General features: G+C 40.7%; 1 protein-coding gene across 7 annotated transcripts in view; it reads right to left on the bottom strand.

Moving 5' to 3' along the window:
- Positions 1 to 11,250, bottom strand: part of ccdc24 (coiled-coil domain containing 24) — a 107,760-nt gene that overhangs the window by 53,129 nt on the left and 43,381 nt on the right. For all 7 annotated transcript variants that reach the window (XM_043699070.1, XM_043699074.1, XM_043699073.1 and 4 more), the window contains one exon: positions 3,851 to 4,023. In XM_043699070.1, coding sequence (XP_043555005.1) covers positions 3,851 to 4,023 — 173 coding nt within the window. The remainder of the gene's footprint in view (positions 1 to 3,850; positions 4,024 to 11,250) is intronic.

Raw genomic sequence — 11,250 nt, 5'->3', positions numbered from 1 at the left:
GGATCTTGAAGTCCATGTGCATAGATCCCTGAAAGTTGCCACCCAGGTGGATAGTGCTGTTAAGAAGGCATACGGTGTGTTACGTTTCATTGGTAGAGGGATTGAGTTCCGGAACCACAATATCATGCTGCAACTATACAAAACACTGGTGTGGCCACACTTGGAATATTGTGTACAGTTCTGGTCGCCCCATTATAGGAAAGATGTGGAAGCATTGGAAAAGGTGCTGAGGAGATTTACCAGGATGTTGCCTGGTCTGGAGGGAAGGTCTTATGAGGAAAGGCTCAGACACTTAGGTCTGTTCTCGTTGGAAAGAAGGTGGCTAAAGGGGGGCTTTGATAGAGACATACAAGATAATCAGAGGATTAGATAGGGTTGACAGTGAAATACTTTTTCCTAGGATGAGGATGTCAGCTTATATGAGAGGGCGTAACTACAAGTTGAGGGGTGATAGATTTAAGACAGATGTCAGAGGAAAGTTCTTTACGCAGAGAGTGGTAAGGGCATGGAATGCCCTGCCTGCCAATGTAGTCAACAGCCAATTAGGGAGATTTAAACAATCCTTAGATAAGCACATGGATGATTTTGGGATAGTGTTGGGGGGGGCGGGGGGCGAGCTGAGAATAGTTCACAGGTTGGCGCACATCGAGGGCCGAAGGGCCTGTTCTGTGCTGTATTGTTCGATGTTCTAACATGAAACTGTCTAGGTTGGCGCAACATCGAGGGCCGAAGGGCCTATTCTGTGCTGTATTGTTCGATGTTCTAACATGAAACTGTCTATCGTGGCATGATATATTAAAAATAAGCATATTAACTGAATGGCGAGAGGTTGCACAGCTCCTCAATGCAGTTTGAGCTTGGTGTCTTCATGAATGAATTACAGAAGATTAGTAAGCGGATAGAGCAAGTATTGAGGAAAGGTAATGGAACAAAGAACAAAGAAAATTTACAGCCCAGGACATAATGGAATGCTCCTATCTATTGCCAGAAGAATTAAATACAAAGGTTGGGAGGTTATGCTACAGTTATGCAGGGCACTGGTGAGACCACATTAGGAGTTCAGTGCACAATACTGGTCACATTATTTAAGAAAGGATACAAGTATGTTGAAAGTAATCCTGAGATTTACCAGACTTATATTTGGAATGAGCATGTTATCTAAAGAGGAAAAGATTAGATAAGCCAGGCTTGTAACCACTGGAATTTAGAAGAGCTAGAGGTGGTGTGATCGAAACGTACACAATCCTGACAGGTTGGATGTGGAGAGAATATCTCCTCTTATCGGAGAATCAAGATCTCAAAGTCTCTGCTTATATGAGAGGTCACACATTTAAAGTAGAGATTAAGCAAAATTTATTGACTCAGAGGATCAGAAGTCTGGAACTCTCTCTCTCTCTCTCTCTGAAAGGACAAAATAGTGGAAGCAGAATCTTTGAACAGTTATAAACCAAAGCTGAAAAGATTTTAGTTAAGCACAGATGTAAGAGGTATTCAGGGATAGGGAAAATGTGAAATTGAGGTTACAGTCAGATTGGCCATGATCTTTTTAAATGGGATAGCAGGCTCAAGGGTCTGAATGATGTGGTCTCAGTTCATTCAATCAGAAGTCACTTGGCAAATGTTTAACTACTAGAACTTTCAATCAAGCACCAAGATGCAGGTTGGATGTTGGTAAGAAAGCTGGCCTTGTAGGAAGGAAGGGTCTCTACATGCCCAGAGTCTCACATCCCTCCATATTTTGCCCTGAAAGTGGCTTTGGTGTGGAAGAGACAGTGTCCATCTCTTTTTGGAATGTGCCTTTGGAAAGAAGGTTGAGAGAGAGAAGGGGTGAATTTTGTTGCAGTGTGTTCAAAGTGGCTTCATGATGCTGTTCTCTATGCTCTACAGACTGTTGTCAGGGATGGACATTGGGATTAACATCAACTAGAGCTGGAGGACCATCAGCATATTGAAAAATGCATTTTGATCTTTGCAAAACTCACTGGACCTCCACTGCAAAGAGCTGTTCTTCACCTGTGTTGCAAGTTGGCACATTCCAAGATCCAAGACCAATGTTCTGAGGGATGCACTACAGATTGGAGCAGTTGCCAGAGAGGCACAGTGGGGAAAAGTCAGCACCTAAGTCCTATGAGTCATAATATACCAAGGGATGGAAACTGTATAAATCTTCAGACTGTATGCCGGACAAGGAATTGTGAATATCAAGGGTGCTGAAATTGTATTAAGGTATCTCAGAGAGGTACACGTGGTGTACCAAAAAGTTGATTATTTTGCACACGGTGAAATATTCAATTTGAAAAGCTTTGCTCATACACTGCCTGCCATGGAATCTATACTGCAAAAATCAAAGGCATTGCAATCACATTGAGACATCTAAAAGTGAACATGGTGGAAAGAAAATTGCATTTTATTACACTTGGTGGTTTTCAAGTCAAAAGTACTTGAAAATGTACTTCTAGAAATATAATGAATAAAGTGCATTCTTGGAGAAAACAGCAGGCCCAAAGTCACCACAGAAGATGCAAATGAGTTATCCTCTTTCTGTTCATGTGCTTTTTATTTGGTTACAACACGAATCAAGGTGCATGGTAGACATCCTCTTGGCTGCTCTTCTCTCTAGCAGCTATAATCACAATGATGTAGTGCAGAATTTGTCTCATTGTCTCTTCTGCTGACTCTTTGGAAAGCTATCTAGTTACTCTTAGGTCCCCTGCTTTTATAGAGACAACATTTCAGGACTTTAAGTATTCATCAACTTTTCCTTTCATAATTAGTATATTACACACAGATACTCTTCCAAATGATTGAGAATTGTAAACAAATTTTACTATTGCTAAAAAATGTTCCCTAGTGATGATTAGAAAGGGCAGCTAATTTTTTTTTTAAAAATCTATAAAATCAACATTCTTCTTAAATGATTTGCTTTTCTCAATAATAGAATAGTTACTATTAGCATCAGAAAAGAATACAGACAAACATAGGTGGTCATTTTCACACCCTCTCGAAGAGCTTTTTTGTTTCCCTCCCAAAATTATAGAGAGAAAGATATAAAAGAAAAACAGGTTTTAAATCTTGGGACAACCATCAAAGCAATTCCATATTATTAATCTTACAGTCTACATAAATAGTTTGATGTAAGCTTCTTGCTGCTAATTAAATTCAAAGGATTTAGACTGTAGTAATACTCAAAGGCAAATCAGTTCTTATGCAAATGAAACTAAACAACTAGGGAGCAATAGGTGTTTTTCAGTACTTCAAACCAAGGGGCTGGAAACTTGCTGAGAATTATAGAACAGAACAAATACAAGAAAGATCAAGCAAGAAGGTCAGATCTTTTATTTTTAAAATGTTGTTCAACTGCAGTGATATTGCGTTCCAGCTTACCTTATTCAATAAATAGACTGGGATTGTTTTCCTTGGAGCATCAGAGGCTGAGGGGTGACCTTAGAGAGATGTATAAAATCATAAGGGGCATGGATAGAGTAAATAGACAAGGTTTTTTTTTCCCCTGGGGTGGGGGAATCAAGAAAGAGAGGGGCACAGTTTAGGGTGAAAGAGATTTAAAAGGGACCTAAGGACAACCTTTTCACAGAGAGGGTGAAGAGGGTATGGATTGAGCTACCAGAGGAAGTAGTGGGGAGGCTGGTACAATTACAACATTTAAGAAGGCATCTGAATGGGTATATGAATAGGAAGGGTTTAGATGGATATAGGCCAAGTGGTGGCAAATGGGACTAGATTAATTTAGAATATCTGGTCAGCATGGACGAGTTGGACGGAAGGGTCTGTTTCTGAGTTGTACATCTCTATGACTCGGTGACAGAATAAAGAAATCTTGTGAGTACTCTACCTGCCCTCCTTTTGTGCTCTTTTTTGAACATCTAAAAGCAGAAATTGAATTTCTTGTCTAAGCAGATCTTTGATTGCAGGAGACTCTGGTAGGGCTGCACGTGAAGCTTGCAATTGAGAAACTGTCAATCGGGTTGCTCTCATCCCTTGCCATATTTCCATTAAAGTGGACACCTAAAATAGAGACCAACATACAAAGCTATAAACAAATGAACAAGTTGATTGCCGCACTGAATGAATAACTAGAAAATAATGGCTAGCCAAGAATGATGATACTTCACTGGGGCACACTATAAGTCTGTAACATATTAAGGAGTCACATAGCAATCTAAATTAGAGCAGTTTAACTCCAACAGTTTTTTTTGACAAGCTGATTTTATACGCAGACTGTAATACATATTTTAGGCTAAATTATTCCATGTAGTATGAAATTCTATTTTTTGAGTTTGATTAATTGATGCCATTTGAAAACAACGATTTTCAGTGGATTTCTGTGATCACGTCGAAAAGAAATGGGCTGTTAGAGACCAAATCAGCACTTCCCTTGCCCTCCCACACCCCAAACCCCACCAAAATATTTCATGGAGGTAGCCTAGACCCTAACTTTTACTTTATCTTAAAGGCAAGTGTAAGGTGCTGTGTTCCAGATACATATGATTAAATTGGTCCACAGCCAAGTTTAGAGTCATAGAGATGTATAGCTCGGATACAGACTCTTTGGTCCAACTTGTCCATGTTGACCAGATAGGCTAACTTCATCTCGATCCATTTGCCAGCACTTGGACCTTATCCCTCCAAACCCTTCTATTCATATAGCCACCCAGATGCCTTTTAAATACAGGGAAAACTAGTTATTTGGATACAGATTTGGCTCAAAGGTGGTAGTGGAGGGTTGTTTTTCAGACTGGAGACCTGTGACCAGTGGAGTGCCATAAGGATCAGTGCTGGGTTCACTACTTTTCATCATTTAAATAAATGATTGCGATGTGAGCAAAAGAGGTATAGTTAGTAAGTTTGCAGATAATACCAAATTGAAGGTGCAGTAGACAGCGAAGAAGGTTAGCTCAGATTACAACTGAATCTTAATCAGATGGGCCAATGATCTGAGAAGTGGCAGATGGAGTTTAATTCAGATAAACGCGAGGTGCTACATTTTGGGAAAGCAAATCTTAGCAGGACCTATACACTTAATAGTTAAGCTCCTTGGGAGTGTTGCTGAACAGAGACCTAGGAGTGCAGGTTCACAGCTCCTTGAAAGTGAAGTCACAGGTAAATAGAATAGTGAAGGCTGCGTTTGGTATGCTTTCCTTTATTGGTCAGAGAATAGAGTACAGGAGTTGGGAGGTCATGTTGTGGCTATACAGGACATTGGTTAGGCCACTGTTGGAATATTGCGTGCAATTCTGCTCTCCTTCCTGTTGGAAAAATGTTGTGAAACTTGAAAGGGTTAAGAAAGATTTACAAAGGATGTTGCCAGGGAGCTATAGGGAGAGACTGAACATGCTGGGGCTGTTTTCCCTGGAGCATAGGAGGCTGAGGGGTGACCTTATAGAGGTTTATAAAATCATGAGGGTCATGGATAGGATAAATAGACAAAGTCTTTTCCCTGAGGTCGGGGAGTCCAGAACTAAAGGGCATAGGTTTAGGGTGAGAGGGGAAAGATATAAAAGAGGACTTAAGGGCAACTTTTTCACGCAGAGGGTGTTACGTGTATGGAATGAGCTGCCAGAGGAAGTGGTGGAGGCAACGTTTAAAAGCCATTTGGATGGGTATATGAACTGGAAGGCTTTGGAGGGATATGGGCCAGGTGCTGGCAGGTAGGACTAGATTAGGTTGGGTTATCTGGTTGGCATGGACAGGTTGGACCGATGGGTCTGTTTCCCTGCTGTTCATGTCTATGACTCTAACTCTAAATGCTCTCATTGTACCAGGCTCCACCACTTCCTCTGGAAGCTCATTCCATACAGCGACCACTGTTTGTGTGAAAACATTGCCCCGTAGGTCCCTTTTATATCTTTCCCCTCTCACCCTAAACCTATGCTCTCTAGTTCTAGACTCTCCCACCCCAGGGAAAAGATCTTGTCTATTTATCCTATCCATGCCCCTCAATTTTTATAAACCTTTATAAGGTCACCCCTCAGCTTCCGATGCTCCAGGAAAACACCCCCAAGCCTATTCAGCCTCTCCCTACAGCTCAAATTCTCCAAATCTGGCAACATCCTTGTAAATCTTTTCTGAATCCTTTCAAGTTTCACAACATGCTTCCAATAGGAAGACCAGAAATGCATGCAATATTCCAAAAGTGACCTAACAAATGCCTGTACAGCCACAACATGACCTCCCAACTCCAATACTCAATGCTCTGACCAATACAGGAAAGCATATCAAACTCCTCTTCCACTATCCCATCTACCTGCGATTCTACTTTCAAGGAACTATGAACCTGCACTCCAAGGTCTGTTTGTTCAGCAACACTCCCTCGGACCTTACCGTTAAGTGCATAAATCCTGCTCTGATCTGTTTTTCCAAACTGTAGCATCTCACATCTATCTAAATTCAAACTCCCTCTGCCACTCTTCGTTCCATTGGCCCATCAAGATTCTGTTGCACTCTGAAGTAACCTTCTTTGCAGTCCACTACAGTTTCAATTTTGGTGTCATCTGCAAACCTACTAACTGTACCTCCTATGTTCACAACCAAATCATTTATATAAATTATGAATAGTTTCCCCATGGTAGGCTCTTGCAGAGGCATGGGATTGAGGGTGATTTCACAGTTCGGATCAGAAATTGGCTAGCTAAAAGACGACAAAGGGTGGTGGTTCATGGGAAATGTTCATCCTGGAGTTCAGTTACTAGTGGGGTTCCGCAAGGATCTGTTCTGGGGCCAGTCATTTGTTATTTTTATAAATGACCGAAATGTGGGCGTAGAAAGATGGGTTAGTAAATTTGCAGATGACACTTAGGTCGATGGACATGCGGATAGTGCTGAAGGATGTTGCAGATAACAGAGGGACATAGATAGGCTGCAGATCTGGACTGAGAGGTAGCAAATGCAGTTTAATGTGGAAAAGTGTGAGGTGATTCACTTTGGAAGGAGCAAAAGGAATAAAGAGTACTGCGCTAATGGTAAGATTCTTGATAGTATAGATAAACAGAGAGATCTCGGTGTCTGTGTTCATAGATCCCACCCAGGTTGATAGGGTTATTAAGAAGGCCTACGGTGTGTTAGTTTTTATTGGTTGAGGGACTGAATTTCAGAACCACGAGGTCATACTGCAGCTAGACAAAGCTCTGGCGCGGCCACACTTGGACTACTGTGTACAGTTCTGGTCACCACATTCTAGGAAAAACGTGGAAGCTTTGGAAAGAGGAGATTTACTAAGACGTTGCCTGGTATGGAGAGAAGGTCTTTGAGGGACTAGAGGCTGTTTTCATTAGAGAGGAGGTGGTTGACAGGTGACTTAATTGAGATACAAGATAATCAGAGGGTTAGATAGGGTGGCCAGTGAGAGCCTTTTCCCTTGGATGGTGATGGCGAGCACAAGGGGATATTGCTTTAAATTGAGGAGTGATAGTTATAGGACAGATGTCAGAGATAGTTTCTTTAGTCAGAGTAGTAGGGGTGTGGAACACACTGCCTACAGCGTAGTATACTCACCAACTTTAATGGAATTTAAATGGTCATTGGATAAATATACGGATGAAAGTGAAATAGTGCTGGATAGGCGGGCTTCAGATTGATGCCACAGGTCAGCGCAACATCGAGGGCCAAAGGGCCTGTACTGCGCTGTAATGTTCTATGAAAAGCAGCTCTATGAAACCCAGCACCAATCCTTGTGGCACTGAACTAGTCACAGGCGTCCAGTCTGAAAAGTAACCCTCCACCAGTTCCAAATGGCTAGTTCTCCCTGTATTCCAGGACATCTAAACTTGCTAACCAGTCTCCCATGGGGAACCTTGTTAAATACCTTACTGAAGTCTATATAGATCACATCTACTGCTCTGCCCTCATCAATCTTCTTTGTTACTTCTTCAGAAAACTCAGTCAAGTTCATGAGATATGATTTCCCATGCATAAAGCCATGCTGACTATCTCTAATCAGTCCTTGCCACAGCATGTGCTTGTACCTACCAGAGAAGATGCAAATCTTGACCTTCTCTTGGGAAATAAGGCAGGTGACTGAGGTGTCAGTGGGGGAGCACTTTGGGGCCAGCGACTGTAATTCTATTCGTTTTAAAATAGTGATGGAAAAGGAAAGACCAGATCTAAAAGTTGAAATTCTAAATTGGAGGAAGGCTAATTTTGACAGTATTAGGCAAGAACTTTCAAAAGTTGATTGGAGGCAGATGTTCGCAGGTAAAGGGACGGCTGCAAAATGGGATGCCTTCAGAAATGAAATAACGAGAAAGTATATTCCTGTTAGGGTGAAATGAAAGGCTGGTGGAGAATGCTGAATGTCTGGAGAAATTGAGGTTTTGGTTAAGAAAAAGAAGGAAGCCTGTGTCAGGTATAGACAGGAGAGGTCGAATTAATCTTTTAAAGAGTATAAAGGAAATAGGAGTATACTTAAGAGGGAAATCAGGAGGCAAAAAGGGGACATGAGATAGCTTTGGCGAATAGAGTTAAGGAGAATCCAAAGGGTTATAACAAATACATTAGGGACAAAAGGATAACAAGGGAGAGAATAGGACCCCTCAAAGATCAGCAAGGCAGGAGACGGGGTGATACTAAACAAGTATTTTGCATCAGTGTTTACTGTGGAGGAGGACATGGAAAATATAAATGTGGGGAAATAGATGGTAACATCTTGAAAAATGTCCATATTACACAGAGGTGATGGTGCTGGATGGCTTTAAACACAGAGAAGTGGATAAATCCCAAGGACCTGATCAGGTGAATCCTAGAACTCTGTGGGAAGCTAGGGAAGTGCTTACTGGACCCCTTGTGGAGATATTTGTATCATCAATAGTCACAGATGAAGTGCCGGAAGACTGTAGGTTGGCTAATGTGGTGGTATTCAAGATGGTAAGGAAAAGCCAGGCAAGTTTAGACCGGTAAGCCGGACATCAGTGGTGGGCAAGTTGGAGGTAAACCTGAAGGACAGGATTTGCATGTATTTTGAAAAGCAAGGACTGATTCTTAATCCTTACAATGCAATTAAATGCAACAAAATGAATGATCAGTATTACTTCACTCTATTTACATACTTAACAAGACAATGTATTACTTAAGCACTAACCACCAATTCTAACATTGGCAGCATCCCATAGACACCCTTTGGCAAAAAGCAATGCAGCAAACACAGTTATTATTCTCACGTGTTGTCTCCCTCCACCCCAATAGAAAGAAAGAAACAAACCAACCAACAAATAATCTGCCCCTTCTGATTTCTAAGAGGAAAACTTTCTAAATCTTCAATCTAGCAATACAGATAACATGAACCATTCACTCCAGCAGATGGTTAGTGAAAAAAACTAAAGGCAAAACCAAAGTCCTCTGGGTGTGACAGCCTGACCCCACCCACTCAGGATTCTTTTGTCTAATTCTGAAAAGACACCCCGGGAGAAACCCAAAGCTGTTTACAGACTGTCTGCTGGGAGGAGACACGTTGGCACCATTGTGACAAAATCCCTGTGCCAAAGAAACAGGATAGAATACATCTTTTAAAGGCACAGTATTGTCACAGTGGTGTAGTTGTACTGGCACTAGAAATCTAGAATCTCAGGTTAATGTTCTAGGGTCAGGGATTTGAATCTCATCGTGGCAGATAGTGAAACTGAATTTAATAAAAGACAGAATTTAAAATCTAGCCAATGGGTGGTCACGTAGCATTGACAATTATTGTAAAACCTTATCTGGTTCACTAATATTCTTTACGGAAGGAAATCTGCCAATCTTTTCCAGTCTAGCTCCCATGCAATTCCAGACACACAATTTTGAAATTGTTTATAATTTTAACATACACTGCCAAATGTGCCACAGATTCACTCAAAGCAAATTAAGTCATTTCATAAGAAACATAATAGTAAATTACTTTTAAAGCAAATCTGTCTTCCTTCCAAAAAACTCTGCTAAAATAAGAGTAGGGGTCCAGGCATCCAAAAGACCTCAGTTATACTAAGTCAATATGGGGTAAAACAGCTGTTCAATATAGGGGTGCACTTTCACAAATCATTAAAACCCACAACATAAATTAGCAAGTCTATTATGACTGAGGCTGGAGGAATGAATATACTCTTACACTAGTGCCACTACTCCACAGATCACAACATGAAAGTACTTTTCCCTGTTACCAAAATGGTCAAAATAAAACCTGATCGACATGAAGTTTTAAATAAAAAGATCACTCATGCTTCTTTAATAAAGGTAATTTTTAGCTTACAATACAAGACAAAACTTTCAATGAAGATGCAATAACTGGCAAACACAATCAGTAAGCTTAAAGTACAGGTACTTCTTCTATAATGTGATGGTTGCTTTCTTGTGCAACTCCGCATTATGGAAAATCATGCTTTGGAAACAGCACTTAGTATTGGTTATGTAATCACGTTACAGACAACATGCTTAACAAGTTCATGTAGCAGGTCAGGCAGCATCTAGGGAACAGGAGAATCGACGTTTCGGGCATTAGCCCTTCTTCAGGAAGAAGGGCTAATGCCCGAAACGTCGATTCTCCTGTTCCCTAGATGCTGCCTGACCTGCTGCGCTTCTCCAGCAACACATTTCCATCTCTGATCTCCAGCATCTGCAGACCTCATTTTCTCTTAACAAGTTCATGCTTTAGAAACAGTGTCTCCAACTTGTCACTCAAAATGCAGCAAATTCCTTCTAAATATCCCACAGCATTCACACAGTCCTCAAGAAAAAAGTGCACTTTTAAAAAATAATTCCTGACCTTTGGGGGTTATTCAAGAAAACAAGTAGGATAAAGCTTAGAATATTTCTGAATTATGTTGCTCTGATATTATGCTGCATGTGGTCAAGTTACTAATCATGCATAGTTGTCTCTGGAGTTTTAGCAGACAACTTGCTCAAGAAATATAAAATTAAATAATCACTCTTTCAGAAGAGCAGGTAGGGCTTCACCATGAACCCAATAAAGAGGATTTCCTTGCAGAAAATGGAGAGCTCAACTGGGAAGCCCTTCCACACAAACGTCTTTAAAAAAATTCTCCAACATGTACAGTGATCTGTCATTGACCTATTTTAAAGAAATTATTCCAGGCTATTTCCATAAGACTTGAAATCAATCAATTTTTCTACAATCAAAATTTGAATCCTCTCAGAAATATTAAATACAATGTATCGTAACATCATGAATAATCCAAGTTAAACTGCTGGAGGTTAATTTCCAGAGGAATTGCTTGGAATGTTATGTTAACTAAATATAGAACTACA

The sequence above is a fragment of the Chiloscyllium plagiosum genome, chromosome 11, assembly GCF_004010195.1.
Source record: "Chiloscyllium plagiosum isolate BGI_BamShark_2017 chromosome 11, ASM401019v2, whole genome shotgun sequence".
Lineage (NCBI taxonomy): Eukaryota > Metazoa > Chordata > Chondrichthyes > Orectolobiformes > Hemiscylliidae > Chiloscyllium > Chiloscyllium plagiosum.
Note: the sequence above shows the minus strand (reverse complement) of the source record. Positions and strands in the feature narration are given on the sequence as shown.